This window comes from Passer domesticus, chromosome 5 (genome assembly GCF_036417665.1).
Source record: "Passer domesticus isolate bPasDom1 chromosome 5, bPasDom1.hap1, whole genome shotgun sequence".
Taxonomy (NCBI): Eukaryota; Metazoa; Chordata; class Aves; order Passeriformes; family Passeridae; genus Passer; species Passer domesticus.
The window spans coordinates 75969463-75995781 of record NC_087478.1 but is presented as its reverse complement, the minus strand read 5'-3'; the positions used below and the strand labels follow the sequence as shown (position 1 = coordinate 75995781).

The 26319-nt window shown below is 41.1% G+C and overlaps 1 protein-coding gene across 4 annotated transcripts in view; it reads left to right on the top strand.

The window, feature by feature from the left end:
• Positions 1 to 26319, top strand: part of FBLN1 (fibulin 1) — a 76018-nt gene that overhangs the window by 24815 nt on the left and 24884 nt on the right. For all 4 annotated transcript variants that reach the window (XM_064421151.1, XM_064421153.1, XM_064421152.1 and 1 more), the window contains 11 exons: positions 3932 to 4103; positions 6616 to 6675; positions 8353 to 8454; positions 9602 to 9739; positions 11853 to 11990; positions 13424 to 13567; positions 14385 to 14513; positions 15015 to 15140; positions 16274 to 16393; positions 17207 to 17338; positions 18389 to 18512. In XM_064421151.1, the coding sequence (XP_064277221.1) occupies positions 3932 to 4103; positions 6616 to 6675; positions 8353 to 8454; positions 9602 to 9739; positions 11853 to 11990; positions 13424 to 13567; positions 14385 to 14513; positions 15015 to 15140; positions 16274 to 16393; positions 17207 to 17338; positions 18389 to 18512 (1385 nt within the window). The remainder of the gene's footprint in view (positions 1 to 3931; positions 4104 to 6615; positions 6676 to 8352; positions 8455 to 9601; positions 9740 to 11852; positions 11991 to 13423; positions 13568 to 14384; positions 14514 to 15014; positions 15141 to 16273; positions 16394 to 17206; positions 17339 to 18388; positions 18513 to 26319) is intronic.

The window sequence follows — 26319 nt, the reverse complement described above, 5'->3', positions numbered from 1 at the left end:
CATCAAAAGAAAGCAATCAATTTCCAGATGTGATGATAGTACACAAGATGTAGAAATTATTTTCTGGAAGTTTGTACCACAACAGCCCTGCAGAAAGGAGTGAAGCTTCTAGAAATTTGACCACCTTTAAGGTACTTGGACATTTTCCCCAAAATTTGGCATAGGTCATTTCCAAAGGTTGAGATCTGTCCTTATCTCAAAAGTTATGTCATGAATATTTTGGTTGTGTGATAGGTGAGCACAAAAATTTTATTGCTTTGGACTGTTGAAAATAGTTTTAATTTTTGTTTAGCTCTTTAAGAGTTCTGGAAAATTCCTCTGAGTTATTAGTGGGGTTTTGGTTAGCATCTAATGGATTTCAGCAAGGGAGAGACCTCTTGTGGACAGACACCAAAAGCTGTGTTACTACAGGGTTCACACCAAAACTGGCTTCAATCCGAACATAAATAATAAGAAATATTGTAGAACTATTGTAAACTTTACATATTCAAAAGACCTTATTAATCTAAGGAACCTTAGACCTTATTAATCTTCAGGTGCTTCCTAATCACACCAAAAATTATATTTTCAAATTCCTGACGTGTAACTTTATTCCTTTGTCCCTTGCTGTGAGAAGGCAGTCAAGGCAGGACACAGCTGTCTACTCTTATCTATTCAAACATGAGGAGCAAGGCATGGCTTGGAAGCTGCATGGGATTTTGCTAATACCAGAGGGGGCAAAGTTTTATATTATTGTTGGGGTGACTTAAGAAGCAGAGGCCTATAGGCAATGAAAGTGTAGAGTAACAAGTTGATTGTTAGGTTGTACCATAAAGGAAAGCAGTGATGGTTCTAGCAAATAAGTAAATGGTCATCAGAACTTGCTTCCAGGCAACTGGCAGCCTTTAGAAAATGGCTGCAAACACCTCAAGAACTCAATTAATATGAAGGTTAGACTGCACTCCTGACTAAACGATCAAAGGCTTTCAGAGCAGGCCAACAGCCAGGAAATTGGCGTGAAAAAGGAAACATTGAGATTAATTATACCAGGATTGTGCTAGTAGTAGTTCCATGCTATTTTGTGTCTTGGAATTCCGGAGTGCGCCATGAACATAAGTTAAAGTCTCCTTATACTGCTGTGCTGTTCCATCAGTTCACCACCTGAGATTTTCTTCCATTGCTCTGGGAGAGGAGTCCTTCTCCTCTGAGACCATGAGGTTCCCACAGGAGACTGTTCTCCATGAACTTCTCCAGCGTGGTTCCACTCTCATGAGCACCAGTCTTCCCAAAACTGCTGCAATGTGAGCGACTCCCACAGGCAGACAATCCTCCCAAAACTGCTGTGGCATGGGTCTCTCTGCCACAGGGTGCAGCCCTCCAAGGACAGCCTGCTCCAGCCTGGAAGCAGGGCCCTCTCTCCATAGAGTCTCCCACTGGATCACAGCCTCCTCCAGGCATCCACCAGCTCTGGTGTGGGCACCTTCCCCATGGGCTGCAGATGAATCTCTGCATTCCCTGTGGATCCCCAGGGGCTGCAGGGGCTCAGCTGCTTCACCCTGGTCTCACATGGCCTGCAGAGGAATCTTGGCTCTGGCCCCTGGAGCACCTCCTCCCCTCATTCCCCACAGACCTCGGTGTCTCCATGTTGTTTCCCTCACACATTCTCACCTCCTCCTCTTCTCTATCTGCAATTAAAACTGCCCCACTTTCTTTGTTTTGATTTTCTTCTTAAATACGCTATCACAGAGGTGTTACCATCATCTCTAATTGTCCCAGCCTGGCCAGTGCCATGTTCCTCTTCAGAGCCATGAGGGATTGGCTCTGCCAGACATGGTGGAAGCTTCCAGCAGCTTCTCACAGGAGCCACCTCTGTGGCATCCCCACTACCAGAAACCAGGCCGTGAAAACCTGTTAAAAAAACACTTGACACTTTCCATCTCTGGATCATTTTGGCTGAGGCATACAAACATAAATTATTCTCATTATCAAGAAGTTACATCAAGGGTCATCATGCAGAGTTAGAATAAATACAGGTTGGAACAAATGGTTCAGGGCACAGTTTTGTTAATTGAAGTTGCAGTGTCTTACAGATATTGCAAGATTTAGCAAGTTCTCTCCTTGAAGTTTCACTCAAACTGGAGACAGAGGTTTTTCAAGTGGTGGCTTAGCCTGAAAGAAATAAGGAACTTAAGGCTGTTCAACAGTTCAAAAAACAGCAAAATTGATGCTCGCTCTTCAAAAAAATTCCAGAGAAACTCTGTAACTCCCAATATGAACGTCCTGTGACAAGATAAAGAAATGGACTGAGTCTTCCAGCAGAAGCCAGTGAGGGTGCCAGAATCATATAATGTCAGAATTTGTCAAGGCATCAGCCTATTCAATACTTTAAATAAGATTTGCTTATCAAAAATATGTAGGTTCAAGTCAAGTAATGAATCTTTAGCTCACTTTCATATTTGTCTTCTAATTTATGGTTGGGAAAATTGAAAATTAACAAAATTATTGTCACACATTTAAGAAGGGTGCCTCGGGGAATTGCTTGATATGTTAGAATAAATATTGCGAAATGTTTCAATCATCAGGGGTTTATTTCTAAAGTCATCCAAAAAAGCCAGAGAAGATGGAATTATCCCAGACATAATAGGATGAAACTGGAGCATCTGCCACTGGATGGAAGTATTGAGGAACCAGTAAAAAAAATGGGTAGTAGGAACCATCTCCAAACAAGAGTAAATAAGGGAAAACATTTATCCTAGAGACTGGGAGGGCATGAAAACAACACCCCAGGAGAGAGGAGTTCCAGCCCCACAGCAGTCTGCAGCACAGAAAAGTTTCTGTTGTGTATTTAATGACTTCATACAAAATGGAATACTTACATACTTCAGGATGCTGTTACTGTCTTGACTTCACACTGCTCTATATTTTGAAAGTGCCTTTCAGTTCAGTACAGGGAGAGAAACATGTAATTCCTTCCAAGGGAAAACTTAGAATACAGGCAGGGATAGACATTTCAAAGTAATGCAAAGCATTTCATAGTTGCCTTCATTTTAGCAGGTGTGATGCTTAAAGCACCAAACTATAGACATTTAGTTGAAAGTTTAGTTATTTTATATTCCATCTGTTCTGTCTAATGGTGCAGGCAATTTTCTTCAAGAAAAATGGAGTCTGAAAGACTTAGGAAACTAATAAAAAAAGCTTAAATCTGCTTTCATGTGACAGTAGCAATTGGCAGACACAAGTTCCAGAGAACCAAACACTTTTGCTGCTTTCTGACAGCAAGGCAGAAAACTGAATAAATCATCAGCATCTTCTCAATTTAAAATAAAGGAAGCCTCCACAGGATTAACCTGTCTTGTCCTTGCTTCTGTGGTGTATTCCAGGGCTGAAGAGGCAGATCCAGTGTTGTTCCTGGAAACCAAATCAGGATGGTGATGCTTTCATATAATGTCTGACCATGCTTTTCAGAGAAAAAGAGCTCCTCTCTGAGCTACTAACACAAACCTTGGACAAGGCATATTTGTTCATGCAGGGAGGAAATTGAATAAACAACACAAGTCAAACTGAGCCTGCACTTCATTTAATGTATCCCATTTAAATTGAACTGGACACAAATGGGAAGCAGGGGTGTAAAGAATTCTGACTTCTGGCTGGTGTTTGAATCTGCCTGTGAAGGCAGGGAGTAATGAAATCCCATGTATGTGTGGGGGGTTTTGTGGTCCTCCACATCAGCTTGCACACACCTTCACACATACACAGTGTTTCTGTGCTTGGCCAGATGCAGAGCTCATTGAACTCCACAGCAGGTTCAGAAATTTGAGCCCAAGTACACCAGGAGTTCTTGAAGAGTTTGTAGAAAATGTCCCATCAGTGCCAAGGTGAGATAACTACTGACACCATTGTCAAAGCTCACATTGCTTTGACTTTGTTAATATTTTCATTTTCTTTTTAACAGACATGCTGTTACTGTTGTTTGCTGGGGAAGGCTGCACAAGTTCAAGGACAGAGTTGTGAGCCCAACCCGAAGATAGGATATCAGTGTGGAATTGTCTTCAGAAACTGCTGTGGGAAAGGAGAAGAAGGCATTGATCTGTCCATCAGTGATTATGCTCCTAAAAAAGAGCCAGGTACTTTATTGCATGCTTAAAAGAGTGAGACACAAAATGATGCAGGGTACAAGGAGTGTTTTCACTTTAAATGATTTCTGTTTGAATTCCTCTAGTTTGACATCTCATCTGAGTAATTTAATGATGCATGTTTTGGAGCTCATTTTTTTTGCTAGTAACAGCTGAAAGGCTGTTGTTGAAAATAAGAGGTGGAAAGAGGTCACTTTGTTTCTGGTGTCAGAACTTAAATGTACAAGAACTTATTTTGGCAACTAATGATCTTACTTTGGAAGCTGAATATAAGCTATTAATTTTAATGGCATTTTGCCCACTGACAAATGCTTAATTAAAATGAAAATCAACAAAAAATTCTTTGAATTGTGTTGAAAAGCTAGAGGGGTTTCGCCAGATCAGCAGGATGAAAATGTTGCCATTATGTGAGAGGCAAATGCCCACAAACCAGAGGGATTTGGAATGCCTGGACTGCCTGGAAGAACTGAAGGTCACCAGGAAATGTGGAAACTGTTTCTTTTGATATTACCAAAGAAAGAGGGCTACCTAGATGGCAGGTACCTTCTCCATAGCTAGTCCACAGAGCTGAAGAGGATGAATGGGTACAGACTGACCTTTATATACTTCCATTTGTTTGGGGGTTTTTTTTCCCCCTTTTTCACTTAGAGAGACCTGAAACTGCAGACAAGTCATGCTGTGTGGTGTTGCCTCCCTTGTGGGCTGCTGAGCACTGAAAACATACCATCTAGCTGGCAGACCACAGGCAACAGATTTTGGGGGACATCCTCCTAATCAATCATTTAAACGCAAGCCCCATCACAAAAGCTTGCACTGGTCTGCCTGAGCCAGCATGTTATCAGAGTTGTTCCAGGTCTTTCCAGCCTGGCTTGTCTCAGTGTCCCCCTTATGAGGTAACATCTGGAATTGCCCTTTTGGGCAGTTTCTCTGTGTGTGCTGTTGTCTCAGGAGGGGAATTTCCCCTGCTCTTTAGCACTGGACTTGTAGTTACCTCATACTCAGACATCTCTGCTAATAACAGAAATTTGCATACTCAGTGTACCTGCATGGCATGAGAAGTATGCCATTATGAGAACTGTGAGCATGGCAGAGCATTTCCCTGCTTGCCTTTGTGGGCAAGTGACACACACAACAATCATTAGTGTGGTTATTGTGGCACACATAAGAGCCACTGTGCATTGCAAAGCTGGGGCTGTGTCCACGAGCAGGGCAGGACAATGTTCTCATCATTCAGCTAAAAAACAAGCAGGTGTTTGAACATACATCAAATAACACTATGGACAATAAAAAAATGCCTGTAGAAGGGTAGAGCTAACAACACAAACAGACACTTTGGTTCGTTGTGGAGGGGAGATGAGGCTCCATTTTGCAAGGCAGGTTTTTGGACTAGACCCTTGCGTTTGTTGTGCCACAGCAGTGCATGAAGGGCATTCTGCTGCAGGGGTGAGGCAAGCTGGCTCTCTGAGTCACACAAAGTCTTGTCCACAGGTCAGACTTGATGGTCTTGGAGGTCTTTTCCAACCTAATTAATTTTGTGATCTCTGGCGTTGTGTTCCCAGAGGCCTGTACCAAGCCCAACAAGACTTGGGCAAACTGATTCCATCAGATTGCTTTGCATAACTGAGATGTGCCCCTATGGCTTGAGGATTCAGTTAACCAACCCAGCCTCATGCCATTGCACAAACACTGCTTGCACAAACACTGCTTTCACATCCTCTGTGCATCACTTGCTTGTAAGTGACTGCTGGAGGAATGGGCTCATGCACAGTCACTGAAACAAGCTCAGATTTCCAAGTCAGTAAGCAGAGTATTTTGGTATCTTTTTTTGCACACTACCAACCTACTTTTGCCCCTATGTTCAAAGTTGTGGGATTGGAGAAAGTCCATTAGCTGGTTCTTTGGGGATGCAGTGGGTTGAGGATGTGTTTGGCCCTTGCATGTCCTCATGTGGAGAGAGTGGACTCTTGGAATATGCACATGTGGCAGGAGTACCACAGAATAAAACTCTCCAATGTATATAAGTACATTTGAAAGAATGCTGTAAGTATGTGCCCAAAAACTTAGGTGTGGAGTTCTTTTTGAAATGAAGTCTAAATAAATAACTGAGGTTAATCTGATTCTCATTAAATCTCTGAGTACCCCAAGCTGCTGTAAAGTCAGTGGAAACCAAGCATGCCTCAACAACATGCCTTATGAAAATGAGATTAAGCTCTGGTTAAAAGCCTGACATTAAGAACCTGTGTGTGAAAATATCAGTCCATATGTAATCTATGATCACAGTGTGACTTTCATATTGAATCAGTCAGATGGAAAATGCCCCATGGCCATGAGCATTTGCATGTCAAATTTAAGTAAGAAATAGCTGTAAAATATGTAAATAATGCTTTTAAATTTTGTTCTGGTTTGTCCAAAACCCTGGTGTGAGTTCCATCCCAAGCACACAGTGTTTTACCTTGAGAAGAAAAGTGCTTTTTCCTCTAATGCCTATCTTTCCTCTTTTTAGTTGAAATTTCAAAGGAGGAACTAGACCAAGAAGATCCTTATCTGCATGATGGCTGCAGAGGTGAGTCAGATGACTAGTCCTGCTAGCCAGCTCTTTTGTGATTGCTTTCAATAAAGTTAAGCCAAATTAGATCTAGCCAAAGCCCTTTGCCTAGCATAGTTATGGGTAAAAAAAAGCATGAGGAAGGAGTAATAGCCCATTATGTGATGCCTAAATAGTGTCCAAATACAAGGGAGGCATTGTCTCTCACAGTGCAGTCCATCTTACCCAACTGAAGCTGAGACAATACATTTAACTTCTACTTAACTTCTAGTGGGTAATACCTCAGAAGTGTCACCTTTGAACCTGTGGAGTACTTTGGATTCTTCAGAATATGGTGATCCTATATTAAATATGTGCATCTTTTATTTTTCTCTTGGTGTTTGAATATCAGGGTGTTTGAATATGAAATTAAACTTGTTTGAGATGCATCACCTGCAGAAAGGAAGACAAAAGTGGCTATTGTTCTGATTAGTCATGCTGCTCTGCCTCCTTGGAAATGTGCATTTGGAATATTGCTCTGCTAAGTATTCAGATTTATTGCTTGTCACATATGATTTACATGTCTATAAACCTAAACCAGCAGTGATTCATTGGTTTCTGCCAGCATTTCAGAACTCAGAAATGTATTTAGGATAAAATCAATTTAATAGGCTTTTATTCCAGTTGAAAAATGATTTACTGTGCTCCATGTTCTACAGCTGTTACACTCTGGAGAGAGTGGGAATATCTACCAGGTCATTAGTGAACCAGAGTCAACAGTGCCTCTCCTCCTTGTCTCCAGTTGCTAATTAGAGGAGATGACATAGAAATATGTGTTACATATTTTCTAGCATTATTTCTTCATGTAATCAGTTGTTGTATTTCTCAGTTAATCAGCTGCCTGCAGGAGATGGATTGGTACTGCTATTTGCCAATGGGTGGTTCTGTCTACAGTATATTTTCTGATAAACTTGGCATGTCAAAATTACTTGTAATTTCCTGAACTTTAGCAGGGGAAACTTAAATTTCCTAGGCAATGGAACTTCCAGCAATTTGTTTTGGAGCACCTTCATGTTACATGGGGAAATTAATTCTGTTCTTCCAACACTCCCACTACAGGTTTTACTGTGTCAGGATGGAGCTCACAGTATTAGCAGAGATTCAGAGAGTAGAGGCTGTTGATCTCAACTACAAAACTACCTAATTTTCAGTGATGCATGAATGGCTCTGTCCTCATTAGAAACTGTTGTACTTAAGAATTTATTTATAATGTATTATAGCTACAATTGCTCACATTGATTGTGCCTATCTCACACCTTTTTTTTAATGCCTATCTAAAAAACAGGACATGGGTTCTGTTTGTAGTAAGAATAACTGCAGCCTTACAACAAATATTTGTTGTTGGAAGTATATAACCTTTTCTCTGTTTTTAGAGTATTAAACTCTTTAAATATTAATTTCTATCTTAACAAGGTCAGAAAAAGTTTTCTTAATGATAAGCCAAATTTTGTGTAAATTCTCTGTAGTATTCTCTGTTTGTCAGAATAACCCTTCTTTTATTAATTTTGGAGCTTTCAGTGTTTAGCCCTTTCTTTCTTTTGTATATGTGTATTAACTTCTTTTCTAAATAAATCAAGTATCCTGTAAATTAATGGTTTGTTTCAGTTCCTATGAGGAGCCCCTTAATTACATGAGGCCTTTTAACATCTCCATTAGGTGGTGGTCCCTGCTCTCAGCAGTGCAGAGACACAGGATCCAGTTATGTCTGCTCCTGCTTTGTTGGCTATCAGCTCCAACCAGATGGTATCACCTGTGAAGGTAAGAGAAATAAAGCCATTGTTTTGATCATAAATATTCTTGCTTTAAAAGAGCAAGAATAGATACAAAAATACCCAGAGAGAAGAGAGCAGAATATGCTTATGTCAGCTGGGTAAAGAGGTGAAGTCATAAAAATTTGATTTGAATGGAGTGTTGAAGGGAGAATTACAGGAAAATGAAGTTAAGAGAGGTCAGTGGAAAAGGTGGAGAATTTAGAATGGAGAAGAGACAGAATTCGAATTTCTTGTTGTGAATAAAACCAAAACAGAATACCTATTCCCTCTTGTAAAAGTGGATTGCTGTTGATAAGGCAGACAAAATAAATAGAGTAGGATTCTTTAGCTTGTTAAGGACACAGCTGATAGAAAGGCTTAATGTTCTCTATGAGTGGCATGCCAATTGTCAAGGAAGGATTGTTAGTACCTCAGATACAAACTTCAGAATATAAAATAAATATTGATGATTGGTAAGATTAACACTAACCTAATTGGACATAAAAAAGGAAGAGCTTTTACATTTCATACATATGGTCGTTAGATTTTCTTACACATTCAAAGTAAAAATGAGAAAGAAATTCAGAAAGGAAATGTCTATCAGTAACTGTGAAGTAGAAAGTCACAACTTGGCTCAGAGAGTCCCTCAACCATATGTTGGGATGCAGAACAAGGCGAGGATTTCTGAAAGTTTGCTTCATTTATATAGTCACTATTAATCTGACCATGAAATCACTGAGGTTGGAAAAGACCTTAAAAATCATAGAATCCAACATAAACCAAACACTGCCAACTGCACAGCAGACCTTGTATACACATCTTAGCTGAAACAGCTTTAGACACATCTGGAGACATCATTGACTACTAGACTCAATCAGATGATGTTGAGTCTTTGCTCTCACTCAGTTAAACTTCCTCTTAAGAACAGTGTGTCAGCAAGTCCTGGTACCAACAGGGTCCAAATGTCTTGGCTGGCTCATGCCCTGGTGACAGCTGTGTAGCAGGATGTGAATGTGAGGCCAAATCCACACCTTTGAATTCAGAGGAATTCCTGGTTGGAGGTGTGCCCACAGCGAACCTGGTCTCTTCCCAGGGACATCATGCTCCTTATTTACACTCTCTCATTTACTTTTAAATAATTTTGCATATTGTAGATATTAACGAATGTATCACTGGGACACACAACTGTGGGATTGGACAAACCTGTGTCAACACATTGGGGTCCTTCCGCTGCCAGCGGGACACGAGCTGCGGAACTGGTTACGAGCTGACAGATGACAGTCGCTGCAAAGGTATGTCCTGTGCAGAGAAACTAGAACCTTCCAGGCTTAAGTTAAAAACTAAACGCTTCATCATGCCATGCTCTTTGGCCTGTTGTAAATGAGACACACACACTTCAAGGACAGCAGTTTTCACAAATATTTCACAAATAACCAGATCATGCAGCTGGGGGCTGCTGCAAAGACTTCCAGGAGAGATAACTGTATTTCACACTGGCAGTTTGTGTTGCGTGTTAGGAGCTGCTCTAGGGACTAAAACAGGTGATTTCCAAGGCCCAGAACTCACACTAGGCACAACACCCTGGAGATTATTTCTGGCTAGCTCGTCTGGTCTGTGGGATTGATTGCTCTTTTATGAGTGCAGTGCCTAAAGTCCTGCTCTTGGAGCATATCTAGTGGTTTAGATGCACCTGAATGAATCAAGTTTGCACATTCTGGAGTGTGAAACAAAGTGTGGCAAGTGGAGCAACCAGGTGATTCAGTTTGAAAATGTGAAGGTGGATGCATCTTTAGAAAAAGAAAGCAAGCTTTTATCCTTAGGAGGTTACACAGGGATTAATTTCTTAATGACAGCATTCCTAGGGATTTAAAAATGTAAAGGGGTTAAAACCGCTGTTCAGCTAGTCAAGAACAAAAAAAAAAGTTACTTATTTCAAGTTCCATCTAGCTTAGAGAATGCTCTTATGTGCATCTGTAACTTCACCTGGCGTGCTGCCTTTACAGAGATTTAAATTAGCAGCAAACTCCAGTTGATGTGAAATTGGTTTTCACCATGAGAAAGTCTGTTCCCCCTAAGCTTAGACTGTTTTGTAAGTAAACTAATTTCACTCCACTGAGTAAATTAACTCAACCAAAATTTTAGGTAAGGTTTTACTGTAGGAACTGATCAGTGATGAATAATAAAAAGATTGAATAAAAAAAGCTGATGAAGAAAATCCAATGCCAAACCTGTAGAACATCATGCAGTGTTTTTGGAAGTATCGTGGTGTAGCTGTGATCCCTTTGAAGTAACACCTCCATTGGTTTGAATGACATCAGATTTAGGCCAGCAAATAACTTACTGGCAAGTATTAACATATTTCTCTGTTGGAAAAAAAGAGTACAGATAGTAAATTATGCCCGCAGCTAATGTTAGAAAGTTCTTATCTGGGTAAGATATGTTAATAGTGTTAATTATTAATGCTGTGTTAATAGTGATAAAAATAGTTATGTATGGTTTTTAAATGCCAAGTAACAAGACTGAGCTGTGCTACATGTAGAACCCTACTAAACCCAGTTCAGTATTAACCCAACCCAAACTTCAACTGGTTTCCACACTCATTTCTTAAGTCCCATAAAGCTCTAGGGCTGCTGTTGTATCAACTGCATGAATGGGAAAGCTGAGGTATCCTTTTGCTGGGGAGTTCTGTATTTTGATAGCTTTAGGAGAGTTCATCCCATTGACAGTTGACAAACATTAAATTTTAGTTGGTTTATGTGGACAGGACTACATTTGTGAGGGAAGCCTCATTTGCTGTTGTCTACTTTATCTGCTTTATATGAATAATAATTTATTCAGAAATATTTATTGTCTATTCTGAACAGGAGTAGAATATTAAAGAAAGCAGAAGTCATATTTATTTGCATTTTAAAGCATAATAATGCAGGGATATTGCAAGCCTTAATATGGATGGGAATCAAGGCCAATTAATTCACTTATGAAAGAAATTAACAATATCTGCACTAGATCTAAAGCTAAAATGAAAATTGCACTTGGGTAATTAAATCTTCCTGACTTCAAATCCCAGCACACTGCTGAATCAAGGCTGAACAGCCTGAATGTGATGCTTTAGGTACTCTCTAATAGTTTTGAATCATTTAGTTGTGAGAACTAAACTTGTAAAGCATAATATGCACAGACACCCCCCTATGTATAATATTAATAATGAAACTGTAAAAAAATCTTAACCTACATGGTTTTACTGTGATCTTTTTTGAGGTAGGCAGATTAATCCTGGATCACAGAATTCCAGGAAGGCATGCTGAGGATTAATCTATGTGATGATTTTAATAATGTCTTATGTTTTAAATGTAATGGAAAAACCCGTCTAATTCCTGCTAACAATTTTTTTTTGTGATGTACCAGATATTGACGAATGTGAGACTGGTACTCATAACTGCCCCCCCGATTTTATCTGTCAGAATACTCCAGGATCTTTCCGCTGCCGACCCAAGCTACAGTGCATGAGTGGGTTTATACAAGATGCACTAGGCAACTGTATTGGTAAGGCTTGTTCTTGTCTTGGGGAATGCTCATGTGTTGCCTGGGAGAAAAGTTGTAGTTTCACTGGGTAGGTTCTGAACTGCTCAAGCCGTTCTTCATCTGTGTGTGCATTGCTCTTTCCTTGATCCAAGAGGTAAGGGTGACAGATGAAAGACATTTAAATAAAAGACAAATGTTAGGTCACTATTTTTAATAGGATTGCATTACCTAAGGTGGTGGTTAGCTGCTTAAGTCTTTGGGTGTTTTATCTGAAACAAAATTTGCAAAAAAAAATTGTCATTTATTTTATCTAACCCTGTCCAAAAGGTTTTAGCCAAAGGTTTATGTGGAAAGTTGTAATTGTAGCATCCTCTGGAACACCCTTTGATATTAGTCTGCTTGATTTACAGGAATGTAGGTCTTTCCAGACCTGTCCCACGTTATAGCCCATCAAGAGTCTTACTGTGTATGATAGAACAGTTATAACATACTGTAGAGAGGAGTTTTACTTTAAAGACTGATGACGATCTTGTCAGGCCAATGCCTTGTTTCCAAGACTCCCCAAAACCAGAATTATAGCCTTCACATAAATGCGTTAAAATTACTGGTTTCCAGCAGACTTTATATGAATTTGTCTAATGTGACCTACAAATCTATCAGTTATTCCCTTGAGTATTATTTTCAAGTCTCAACTCAACTTATAATTCCCCCATTGGCATAGCAAGCCTTGGACTTGTGGAACTGGCCGAGCAGCAGCAGCTGCCAAGTTGCACTCATTATCAGCCCCTTGTTCTCCTGTAGTGTTGAAATCTGACACTGGAAACAGACTGAAAACAAAACTGCAGCCTTTAAAACGAGGGGGGCCAGTGCCTGTGCACAACAAGCCCTTTGCAAGCACACGCCTGCCACAGGTAGTGCCAGGTCCATGGCAGCTTTTGATTAACTTGCTCTCATGGACATCAGTAAAGCCACGTCAATTTGCAGCAGCAATAGTTGTGGCCCGTAAAATACATTTGCTCAAAACATTTAGGCAGTTTCACAGCCTGACTGGGGATCAAACGTGTGGAGTTGAGGGGATTTTGTTGTTGGATTTGTGACTCTGATCATCATGTAGAAGCTAAGAGCTCCATCAGAACACACAGACTGAAGCAGAACTGGATAAGATGGTGAACTGAACTGTTGATCAGTGCTTTGTACATTTAGGAGAGACTTTTAAAGGCTTAGAAACAAATACAAGTTCTATACCAAATTTCCACTGCTTTTCAGTTGTATCTGTGGCTTTTATACCTCCCCGGTCTTCACTCTGGAAGCATTGTTATCAGTGAAGCTAAAATGTGATGAAAAGTTGTCTTCTCCCACAGTCAGAACTTCTCTCTGAAGGGTTACATAATAAGAGCATCTTACCTTAAACCTCTTGAGACCAGAAAGAGTTACACTGACTTGTGCTCTTGTAGATATCAACGAATGCCTGAGTACCAACATGCCGTGCCCAGCTGGCCAGATCTGTATTAACACTGATGGCTCCTTCACCTGCCAGAGAATCTCACCCAGCTGTGGCCGAGGTTACCATCTCAATGAAGATGGGACGAGATGCGTAGGTGAGTGGCAGCTGGGAAGAAAAAGCAGTTCTAAGAAAATAACTCACATAAATAATTTATGTTTACCAGTTTCTTGCGCTTTGTCTGGGTTTTTATAATTCCCACAGTCAATTCTTGATCCTGGTCTTTCCCCTCACAGCAGTCCCAGCAAGTGCAGAATGACAAGCATTCACCCTCTGTCCTCATAAAACTCAGGAAACACTACATTTTGAGAAGAGGAGTAATTATTATCCACCCCCATAAATGGCATTGGTTGTGACTGCATCAATGGAACAATGCTGTGTGGTCCCAAATCTCCTTAGTACAGGGAGATAACACGAGGTCAACTTAATGCTCCATGGAAGCCATACAAGTAACACTGAAAGATATAGATGCCTTTGGCTGGCTTTAACTGAGGTGGCTTTAGCAAAGCCAGGCATTTTTGTATGTGTTTTCAGTTTCTGTAAGTGGCTTATCAAAGCACTACTGATGACTCTGGATCTCAAACACCTTAGACTAGACAAAAATCTGATCCACAAATATGAGTATGCATAATAAAACAATTTTGCCCCTGAATTCCTCCAAAGATTGCCTGATTACATCATTGTTTTCATCCCAAGTCCATCAGCATTAAGGACACCTTAGAGCTAACCTGCTTTGGTACGAATAGTTTGGATTTGCGACTGATCTTCTGAAACCTGAGAGCAAGATAACATCTTGTTTTCTGTTTCAAAACACTTTATAACCACCAGAGGACAAAAAAAAAAATATGTTAACATGTTGCTCTTCTCTCAACTTGCATAGTTAGAAGTATACTTAAAATCACTTTTTGTTTTAGATGTGGATGAGTGCTCATCCTCCAACCAGCCCTGTGGAGAAGGGCACGTTTGTATCAATGCCCCAGGCAATTACCGCTGTGAGTGCAAAGCTGGCTACACCTTTGATGTCATCAGTAGGACATGTATTGGTAAGTTGCACCATCAACCCAAATACCTGCAGCCACAGCACTTAGAAAATGATCCAGTGTAAAGAATGTTACTGCTCTGTGCATAGCCTCTGTCATCAGAATGTAGAATTGACTGCTCTATTATCTGGCTGACTCTAAAACCATATTAAAGAATTGCTGATACTTCAAAGGAAGCTGTATTAGTATTGTCAACATGTTATCTGCTATCCTATTAAAAAGTAAGGTTGTGAGAGTGTGTGTAATTGTTTTCTGTGATATTTTTATAAGCACCAACAGCAAAAGATTTCTTTGGAAGATCAAAGCAACTTTCTCCTGTATAGATCTAATCCAATTGTGCTCTGGCGTGCTTCTAAATGAGCATTTTGAGGACTTTTTCTCTCTTTAGTATGAACTTTAAATCTGGAAAATAACAATCAAACTTTTATAATCACATTCTTGTCCAGACTGGCATTGCAGTGAGCCAGGCAGTGCACAGAGCTCTCTGTGTGTTTGTCATTGCAGATATCAACGAGTGCAGGCGCTACCCCGGCCGCCTCTGTGCTCACAAGTGTGAGAACACTCCTGGCTCCTACTACTGCACTTGCACCATGGGCTTCAAACTTTCAGCTGATGGCAGATCCTGTGAAGGTACGTGTTGCCCTGTTCTTTTGAGTTCTTCTAAGCCTTCTGATGTTTACATTCTTGTAACAAAGTTTCTAATGGATTTTATGTAAATAATTAATTGTTTTGCATTCTTTTCTGGAGAAGAAATTTGATGGACTGTTGGTTTGTCCAGTGTCATTGGAGACGTGGCATTTTCACCCTCCAATAATCCACTGTCACTTTTGGAAATCTGTAAATGTTAGAGTCAGAATTAAACTTCCTTTCTTTTTTTACCTTGGAGATTCCAGTGTCCACGTTGTTCTATTTCATGTCCTAAAGTGACAGGTATGGCTGGCAGTGCTTTGGTTATGGAGTGTGAGAAACAGCTCATTGCTCTTTTAGCTGTTTTTTATTTTAGCTTGCAAGACTGCACTGGAATAGCATGAGGAATCATCACAGTGCAGTCTCTTTGATTACATGAGTGCTGCTGTGCTTGGTCGAGGCCACTATAGCCCACGGCTTGAATATATCACCCTTAGACTGCATAATTTCACAGGAAATGAGTGCACAGCCTCAAGCTGCACCAGGGAAGGTTCAAGTTGGACATCAGGAAGAGTTTCTTCCCTGGCAGGGTGGTGAGACATTGGAAGGGGCTTCTCAGGGAGGTGGTGGAGTCCCTCTCCAGAAGGTGTCCAAGGAATGCCTGGACGTGGCATTCAGTGCTCTGGTCTGGGTGACAAGATGGGGATTTGGCACAGGTTGGGCTGGATGGTCTTTGAGGTATTTTCCAGCCTGAATGGTTCTGTGATGCAGAGGTGCATGGGTCTGCTTTTGCTGCACTTTGAAGGGTGATTCAACTCAGTCAGGTTCAAAACCTTAAAAACCAGCCTTGTTGATATCCAGACAAAAAAATGTAAGTGTTGGCCTAAAGATTCCCTCCCAGTCTCACACTTTGAAGTACAGAAGGAAATTATAGCACGGTGCAAATTAACCTAGGCTGCCTGTTAACAGTAACACACTGAGAGTCCGAGAGTCCCCTATTTCCAGGTTGCTCAGTGACATGTACCATCCGTTTTTAATTTTAAAAATTACCTTACAAAATTGTGTCTTATTCCAGTATTAGGAGTGATGAATATTGCAAGAAATTTGGGGTTCAGGCGTATAACTCTGCATTTCAGATTTGAATGAGTGTGAGAGCAACCCCTGCAGTCAAGAGTGTGCCAATGTGTACGGCTCCTACCAGTGCTATTGCCGCCGGGGATTCCAGCTCAGCGACATCGATGGCATTTCCTGTGAAGGTGAGCTCTGTGGTGCTGCAGGGAGACAGTGGGTGGCCATTTCTCATTGTTGCTGTAACAAACATGAGCAATTCCATGTAGTTTTTTCATTTTAACATTTGCATCTCTTCGGTATTTTATTTTCTTTATTTTCTAACTGTATTTAATGAAGGTCTCCCGCCCATGTCCTTTTCTAGAAGCATCTCTTTGTATGTGCGGTGTCATTTTTGCTGTTTACACTAAATTGCTGCTTGGCATAATTTTATAAAAGAAATTTGTCTTTTTCCTGAGGAACTACCAGAATTTCTAGCCTTCAGCAAGTGGAGATATGAGCATATTTATTTTATATATTCTCTTTTTGTGGCTGATTCTGAACTAATGTGTTCTCAAATACAAGGAAGACGTGGGTGTGACCTTGTGGCCAAGATCCTGAGCTTGGACTTAGGTCTCCAAGACTTACTAAACAGTGAGGCCTTGGGCAGAACACCTAATTCTGATTTCCTTTTGTAAAAATAAGGATAAAACTATTCCTCTCCGTCCTTTTTTTTTATGAAACACTACAATACATGTCATTGTAAAGTGCTTGCTCTTGTCCATTACTTTGTCTCTTGGGCTCTCATATAGCTTTCAATTTTCTTCAGAGTTCTATTGATTCCTCAAAATCTTTGCTATTTAGATGTTGTTGACTAGAGCCACACCTATCTGATGATTTTGATTGCCCAGAAATTAGAATAATCAAATTGTATTTGAAGCTCATAGCAGGAGCATTGCACACGTGCACTGGGCTGAATGTCATGAACACATAAAAAATTAGTGGCGCTTTTTTTCTTGCAGATATTGATGAATGTGCTTTGCCCACTGGAGGACATATCTGTTCCTTTCGATGCGTTAATATTCCTGGGAGCTTTCAATGTACTTGTCCCTCCACTGGGTACAGGCTGGCACCAAATGCACGAAACTGCCAAGGTGGGTTCAATAACTGCAGGGAGACCTCACTGGATTGTGTAATTCTGACAAGTTCTAGCAGTTTTTGTACTTAAAAAATGCCTTTCCTACGACATGATAGGTACTGCAGTACACATCAGCTTAACATCTGAAGAAATAATACATATACAAGAAATTTCAGTTACAAAGTAATTCAGTAGAGACTACTTTTAAAAACATTATTAAATAATTATAACAAATTCTTACAATGAGGATTCCAATGTTGAAATGCTATGAGTTAGTTTAGCCATTAAAAGGAAATATCCTGCTGTAAACATGTCAGCAAATATTTAGGTGTTGTCCACTTAGTGGCACTGCTGCTCTTCCTTTTCTTCTTCTTGCTGGTTGGTTGGGTTCGTGTTCTTCTTTTTAGTTCTTCTGTCCTCCCCTTGCAATCCTGCAGTAATGTTTAATTGCACCCCATGTTCTGTAGTACCTGATAGGATACTGACCACATCTTGAGTGCTGTGTCCAGTTCTGGCCCCCCAGTTTGGGAAGGACATTGAGATGCTTGAGTGTGTCTAGAGGAGGAAAGGAGGCTGGAGAGGGGCTTGGAACACAAACCCTGTGAGGAACCACTGAGGGAGCTGGGGGTGTTTAGCCTGGTGAAAAGGACACTCGGGGTGACCTCATCACTCTACACCATCCTGAAGGGTGGTTGTAGTCAGGTGGAGTTGGTTTCTTTCTCCAGGCAGCACTGACAGAACCAGAGGTCACAGTCTCAATCTGCAGCAAGGGAAATACAGGTTGGATATTAGGAAAATTTTTTCATGCAAAGAGTGATAAAGATCTGGATTGGTCTGCCCAGGGAGATGGTGGAGTCACCTTCCCTGGATGGTGTTTAAAAAAAGACTGGATGTGGCACTCCATGCCATGGTTTAGTTGAGGTGTTAGAGCTGGGTTGGACTCCATGATCTTGAAGGTCTCTTCCAACCTTGTGATTCTGTGAATTCTGTGATTCTGTCATTGTCTGGCATCTGCAAGGAGAGGAAAAGCCTGTGTTTAACCCACATCCCTGTTTCCATTTGGCAGATATTGATGAGTGTGTTGCAGAAAGCCACAACTGCTCCTTCAATGAGACCTGCTTCAACATCCAGGGCGGCTTTCGCTGCCTGTCTTTGGAGTGTCCCGAGAATTACCGCAAGTCAGGAGATACGTAAGTACCTTCTTCCTCAAGGTCAATCAGGTTTTTCATCATAATCTCCTCAATGTCATGCTCTGCTGACTGAACACAGAGCAATTTCTAGCAAATATGTATTGTGTGTGCAGGCCTACCCTTTGTTTTGCACTCACAAGTCTGGTTTCTTTCTCATGCTCCTCTTTCTAAGAAAAAAGATACTCCCTTAAAAAATGCCCTGTGTCAGTGGTTTGCACCATAATGATCTCCAGATCCGTAAGCAGATACTCTCTTCCTGGCTCCCTTACAAGACAGCCTGATAGGAGGGCTACACTGGGCTTTGAAATCCTTGGCTTTTATTTCAGAATCACACATAGTCTTTCCTTACCTTCACACTTCAGCTGAAGGCTTCTTTTTAGCTCCCTCTCTGGATTCTCACCTGTACTGTTGCAAAGCATTGCAAGAATGTCTTATTTTTGGTACCATTTAATTGAATAATAGAATTTTAAGGGATTGGACCTTAAAAATCACCTAGTCCCAACCCTCTCTGCCATGTACAGGGACATGTCCCACCAGACCAGTTTGCTCAAGGCCATATCTAAATTGGCCTTGAGCACTGCCAGGGTTGGGGCATCCACCTCACTGGCCAACCTGCTCCAGTGTCTTACCACCCTCACAATAAAAAATTTCTTCCTAATACCTTACATAAACCTCCCCTCTTTCAATTTGTATCCAATTTTCACCTGTATTAAAAACCTGGGAATCCTAGCAAGGGTGCTATATTAGATGCAGCTCATAATTGTGTCTCTAACCTAGCTCAGAGATAGTCTGTGCATTCTGGTGTAGAAAACAGGAGACAGCTCTGGGAGGAGGGGCAGCTGGCAGCTCTTTCATACCCATCAAATACAGCCAGCAGAGAAGAGAAGTTGCTGCAAACTCTCATTTGTGCAGCTAGACTTTGTGGCTGGTGAAGGTGCCTCCTGCCCTGTGGCTTTCAGACCAACCTGTACTCCAGTAGTTCTGCTTTTCATGGTCCCCCCGTGTGCCCCGTACTCAGGTAAGTGTGTGCTCCACCAGCCAGGGAGGAAAGCTGACAAATCCCGTTTGTTATCAGCCCACTATTGCTTTTCCCACTCAGTGCTGGTATGGCCACCATCTGTCAGACAGACCTGAATCCCTCCTCTGTAGAATGAAGCCAACAATGCTCTCCATCTCAGGGATTTTTTGGGGATTAGTTAGTTTGCATTTAAGCTTTAGTCTTTGAAATGTCACATAAGTGGCACAGCAGATGTATTTGACCAGAATGCTGGAGAGGAAGTTCGTGGTGTAAACTCAGCTATTTATAAAGCATGCTTGTGTTCTGGGAAGGGTAATAGGAATTGAATTTTAAATCAAGTTTGTCACATCAGTGACCAAGTAGTGCCTCATGATGCAGATGTTCTCTTTATTTGTAAGACTCTGGGTTCATTGGTATCCTAATTTTTAAAAAAGTGAAAAAAGTGCAATGGGCCACTAGGCAGAATTAGCAGATTTTCTTACATTCCTGCATTGCAGAGTTCAATTTATAAAATACCTGTCATACACACATTACATTTAATTTTCTCTCTTAGCTGTATTTGACCTCATTGGCTATTTGAGCTATGTGGGATGTTTTGGGAAAGCAGTAGAGTGTCTGAATGATTTTCTGTGTCTAGGTTGTTGGGCTCTGTAATGGCTTTCTCTGCCTAACTCAGACCTACCCATAGGGTGAGATCCTCCTGGTGTGCTCAGGCTATATTTAGGCTGAGTCAGACACATCCTGCAGCTGCTCAGTGAAATTCTAATTATTTTAATTCCTTCAGTTATTACCTTGTTGGATTTATTAGGTTTTCCCCTCTCAACAGCTACAGATAGATTGTTGAAAAGATGTTTGCATAAAGCAAAGAGAATGTGAGTTCCCTGTTGTTTTTGGTGAAGCACAGTGGGTTCCAGAGGACGGATACAGGAATCAGGGTTTGTGGCTGGGATTACCTGGTGCTCACTGGGGAGCAGTTCATAAGGCAGCTCTTTAGCACCCTTTTTACATCCAAACTACTTTACATCTCCTTGACTGAATCAGTTTTGCATATGTACCCCAGCAGGGCTGATAGCAAACATATCTTTGTTACACTCTGCATGATAACGACATTAAATTGCTTTTTCACCCAGGCTCTAAAATCAAAGCAGTTGGCTTCTTATCACACCTAGTACAGATACCATTTTTTATCTCCTTTTCATTCAAAACACATTCAGGTTTCACCAACTTGGCACATCATAAGAAAGACAACTTATTTTTCCATTCCCATCAAGCTGGCACCTCAGAAATTTTTTTTTACCCTGTTCCTCATTATTTTCACTGAAATAGCCATAGTTTAATAGGCCTCAGTCCTGTAAATCCAAGTTTCCTTAGCTTGTTTTTCTTTAAAATCCTTATGTTCAGGCAACAGCACTCATTGATCCAGAGGCTTCTTTACCCAGTGCCTGTAAAGCAGAGGGTTTTGCATGGTGGTGATTGCCATCAGGTAAAGTAATTGCAGGATCATCCCAAGCTATGGGCTGAAACCTCAGGATGCTGTTTAGATGCTCTGAGCTCCAGGAGGAAACAGTCAGTGTTATCTTCCTCAAAGACAGCAAAATGCCTGGCTTGATCTAAATGGTAACAATTTTATTGAAGGCCTTATCTCTTTTACTTAAATTCTGCTTTTTGTTTGTCATTGATCAGTCTGTAGGCTTGGGATTTTTTCCAGGATAGATAAGATCTGCTGCTCCTCATAATACAACTTAACTTGCTGCACTGCCTTGCCAAACAGTTTTTGTTTTCAAATTGCATAACAATCAGCTTCTCTTTATATGGCACTGAAGTCTAACATTTGTAACATTTAAGCCAAGAAAAATAGTAGAAAAGATAAAGAAGCATTTATGGCAACATGTCAGACGTGCTGCATTGAGCCAAATGGGGAACTATTTGTGTTTTCTAGACATGTCTGTGCATATTATTAAGGTTGCCTGGTGCTTATCATTATTAGGACATGATTTAACTCTTTAAAATTTTGCCAAAATGTAACCAATGGTTGAAATTTTACATGCCAGGTGTCTGACTCAGGCTCAGGTTTTGGCAAATTTCAGCCAGAGCAGTTCACCCATTTCCAAGAACAAGTGTAGAGAGGAACACACTGGTTTTAAAGACATTTTGGTGATTTATTTTGAAAATTTATTTTAGCAGTTTGCTGTCATGTTATGGAGCAGAAGTCTGAAATTTGTTATGAAATTGCTTTTGCACTTTTTGTCACCCTTAAAAAAATCCTCTGAAACTTTTAAAATTACAAAATTTGTATAATTTGAAAAATTGCATTCAGCCTTTTTTAAGAAATTAAGAAATTACTTGTTGGGTAAACTTAATACACTCCTCTGTGACAAAATAGGCTCAGACATACCTAGAATCTTTCTGAGAGTTCTTTTGCTTCAAGTCCTTGAAGGATGAGGATTTCATAGCCTCAGTAGCAATCTGTATTTGTGTTTGGCTATCTGCCTCACTGCAATTTAATTCTTCCTATCAATAGAGAGGTTTTTTTCTTCCATCAGCAAAGAGTCTAATTCTGATTTAGTGGTCCTGAGCTTCTTATTGCTCTTCAAAGCAGTCTGAGACATGCAGATCCAACTCCACAGACTCTGAGACTGCTCCCACATAAAGTCACAGTAGAGGAGCCCAGTCTGTCCTGGGCCAGGTTGGACAACCCCAACTCCATGGATAAGTGAGCTGTGTCTAGCAGGGGTGAGAGAGGAGACAACTTGGTAAGAAGAAGATGAGAAAAAAAATGAAAACTTGGAGATAAGGAGGTACATTCCCTTGAGTGTAGGGAGGGAAGGATCTGAAGGTATGTCAAGGTGAGGAGAATGAGTCTGGGAGATGCTTCAGGGGTAGCAGGTAAAATGGGGTAAAACTATAAAGGGGGAAACCACAGAGGTCAGGTCCTTATGGTCAAGGGTGGCTGATTCCAGGGAATTAATGACAGGACAAGAGGACAGCAGTAAGCATTCCTTCCCTGAAATGGTGGCCAGGCATTGGAAGGGGCTGCCCAGGGAGGTGTTAGAGTCCCCATTCCCAAAGGTTTCCAAGGAACACCTGGACGTGGCATTCAGTGCTCTGGTCTGGGTGACAAGGCTCTGGGTCACAGGCTGGACTTGATGGTCTTGGAGGTATTTTCTGTCCTTAATGATTCCATTATCCTATTGCAGTTTTGGGTGAGGACCATCAAAGGAAGTAATAATTTGGGATGGCAACACAAAGATCCTGAGGGAAAGGATCTGTGCTTTGGGTCTAGGGCTGTGAGGTGGAAACAGATAAGTGTCAGCCAGGAGAGAATGGAACAAGAGGAGGATTGGCACTGGCTGATGCCAAATATTTGAGTGGGAGGCAAGGCCATAGGCTAGGAAAGGGGATAGGACGAAGAAACTAGATTAGGGAAGACAGATGAAGGAGACAAAGATTGGATGTAAAGGGTCAGTGCTGAGGGCTAAGAGAATATAGTTCTGTCTCTTCTACAGCTTGAAATGTCCTAAAGGCTGTCTATCTCCAGTCAGGAGGAGCATACAGAGTGCTTGTCCATCCTCATCACTACTCTGTTGTATCCTGTTTTCCTTCCTGAAGTGGGGCTCCAGATTCTCCTCTGGTTAAGAGCTGTCTGTGAAGACCAACCATCAGTTGGTTTCATTCCCTTAAAGTTCTGGTCTGTTTAAGACAAAAATCACCTTCCCTGCACAGCTGATCATCAGCATCAATGTCCATGATGTGGCAATGGCTCACCTGGACCTCATGGTGTGGTGCAACCTGCTGAAAAGAAGTCACGCCTCTTGCATGAGCAAGAGCCTTTGCAGTGGAATATATTCCAGGAGGCCTGGAAGACTGTTACAGCTCTGGAAATCTACAGCATAGAATGTATAGTGAGGGTATAGTATAATAAAACTTGGTTAGTTGTTCAGCATGTTGAGTTGGTTTCCCTGTAGGAAGTAAGCCATAAAGTCACAAATCTTGCTAATAGAAAGTTTGTTTTCCTTCAGTACGTGAGGAATTGTTACATACCACCTTTGAGCACAATGAAGTGAAAATCTGACTCAGAAATTAATGTGAAGGAAGGCACAAAATATTTTTCTCCTTGTTTTCCTGTTACAAAATGTTGTATTTATTATCTACAAATGGAATCCCTCTAGTTTTGGTAGTTTTCATTTATCAGTGTTTGGTACATGAAATTCAAACTGGGGGTAATTCTTTGAAACCAATATTTCAGCCACATAAATAAACATAATAGAACAGAGTAGAAAGTGAGCTAAAATAACTAGGTTCAAAATCAGGAATAAGCATTTAGCAGCAGTATACACTTACTTCTGTAGCCCCTGCACCTGATTTCAGAGTTTTGCAAAGACATACAAAACTGCCCCCGGGCTCTGGGCTGGTTTTCTCTGGTGGCACTTTCTGCCTCCTCAGCTCTCCCCTCTCCTGCTGGGTCCCTTGGCTCTGTCTCGTGGCTCTCAGTGCAGTGGCAGGACCCAGGAGCTCTGCAGGCAGCTCCCCTGTCCCAAGGAGCCACAGGGCTTGGGCTGCTCCCTTGTTGCATTCCCCACCAAGTGGTTTCCTGCTGCCCGCTGAAGTCTGGAGAGCACACCAGGGCTGAAATGCTCTTTGTTTCTCACCTTTGGGGTGTGTGACCCCAGCATGAACTCTGGTTCTTGAAAGCAATAATATTTGCTATCTCTCCTCTGTGGTTATTTGATGGAACAATTACTGCACATTAACTGAACCTACAGTGCAGTGTGCAGTGCATACCACCAAAGCATGAGATAAAAGATGATGAATTTTGAATAATTTTAGTCCTAGCTGCAGGCACATCTATCTTCACAAATAACTTTCTGAATCCACAGAGCGTCCTTTTTCTTCAAAAGCTGGAAGCTTTGAGTTTTTGTTCTCTTAAAAAATTCTGGCCATAATTTAAAAATGTGTTTTACTTTTATAAAATAATAAGGGAGAGCATTTTTATGAGAGTGTAAGTGCTCATAAGCATGTACATGCTTCTAAGAAGTTGAACTTAAAGAAAATATTTCCAGCTAAGGAATTAACTGTCTCAACTTGCTCCATGATTTCAGCAAAACCAAGTAGCCTCATGATTTTAACAATACCAAGTCTTTCTCCTTAGTGGAGTTATTAATGACGTTTCAGAAAAGAATGCAGAGCTCTCCATACCTGAAAATACTTCAAGAGTATCCACACCTAATTAGCTGGCCATCCTGTGAGGACTTGTGCATGATCTTTAAACACATGAATAAAACTAAGAATGCATTCAAATCTTCAAAGAATTGCTTCAAGGAACCACTTTTGTTTGCAGGTAGTATTAAAAGAAAACATGCAACACGTTAATTGAAGAACTGAGGGTACTTTTAATTAGTCTTCTTGAAAATGCTGATTTTGCATATGATGAGAAGTTCCTGGAATTCAGATCACTGTGCGTTGGCAACAAAGTGGGGCTTGCTCATGAACCACAGCTCTGTTGGTAGCAGATACTGCTGATAGGAGCTCAAAGTCATGTCAGAATAAAATAATGGACACTCAGATTTCCTTGAGGTGGTAAGAAACAAACCATGCTTTCATGCTAGAGCATTTCTTGGTAAGGAAAGAAATTGTTTAGGTTCCAAAATTTCAACCGGTGGAGCAAGTACTGCTTGGAGTGGGGAGACTCTTGCATATAATTTAATTGATTCATAGTTTTGCATGAGGCAAGTTTGGAGCTAAATGCTCAACCTGATCATGATGAAATTTTGCAAAGTCATCATCCAGCTGAGGTCGTTGTTGTCTACCTTTACTTCCACACACCTGCCTGAAAGGATATTTGGGTACCTGTGTGGTGATTTGGGCATATCTTTAATCTGAAATGCATACAGACTTACCCAGTAAGCAATCCTTTAGACATTTCTCAAACCCACCAGGTACCATGATGTCAGATCTTCATTAACATGTTCATAAACTATAACACTCTTAAACAGCAGTGACTTGGATGCCCACAGCTTTCTACCATATTTTCTGGGCAAAGTTCTCTTTTCTCTGGAGCAGAAAGCATGAAGATTGTGGCTGCTAATGCAAAGGTTTGTTGTCAGCCTGTAGGGGTGGTCTCCTGCTAGTGCTCTGGATTTTTCACTGTGACTGAGGGAATGAAGGAGCAGAGGGCAAACTCCTCTCTCACCAGAATAGTTTCCATGACTTAGGGCTATGTAGGAGGAGACTGAATGTGTAGGACACATGCTGGAGACATCAGGCCATTGGATCTTGTTTTCAGGGCTTGCCTAGATGGGTGTTAGACTGCCATAGATAGCAATACTTGTGACATATCAACAGGAAAAGGTTCTTCAGAGACTAACTCCTTGGACATTCATGGTTTTCAGAATACTTCACTCAGTCTTAAAATACAGCCAGACATCCCAAGTAAGACACACTCCCTTAGCATTTAGAATCTCTTCCTTTATTGAACATATGTCCAACCAGCAAAAGAATAAAACTTGGAGGGGAAAACAGTGGCAGTGTTCTCCCAGGGGAGCTTGACTGACGTAAATGAAAACAAACTCTCACCCCTGCTGAGGTGCCTGACTTGATCCATCTGTGCGTGCAGAGCAAGGGCAACACTCCTGACAATGGCAACGCTTCTCCCAAAGCTCCAGCTCCAGTTCATCCTCATTGAGTTCATATCCCTTTGCAGTATGAGTGAGGTGCCAGGCTGAAGAGTGGATGCAGGATCTTTTCCCACCCCCACTGCCCTTTCTCTCCCTCCCACTCGCTACACGTGCG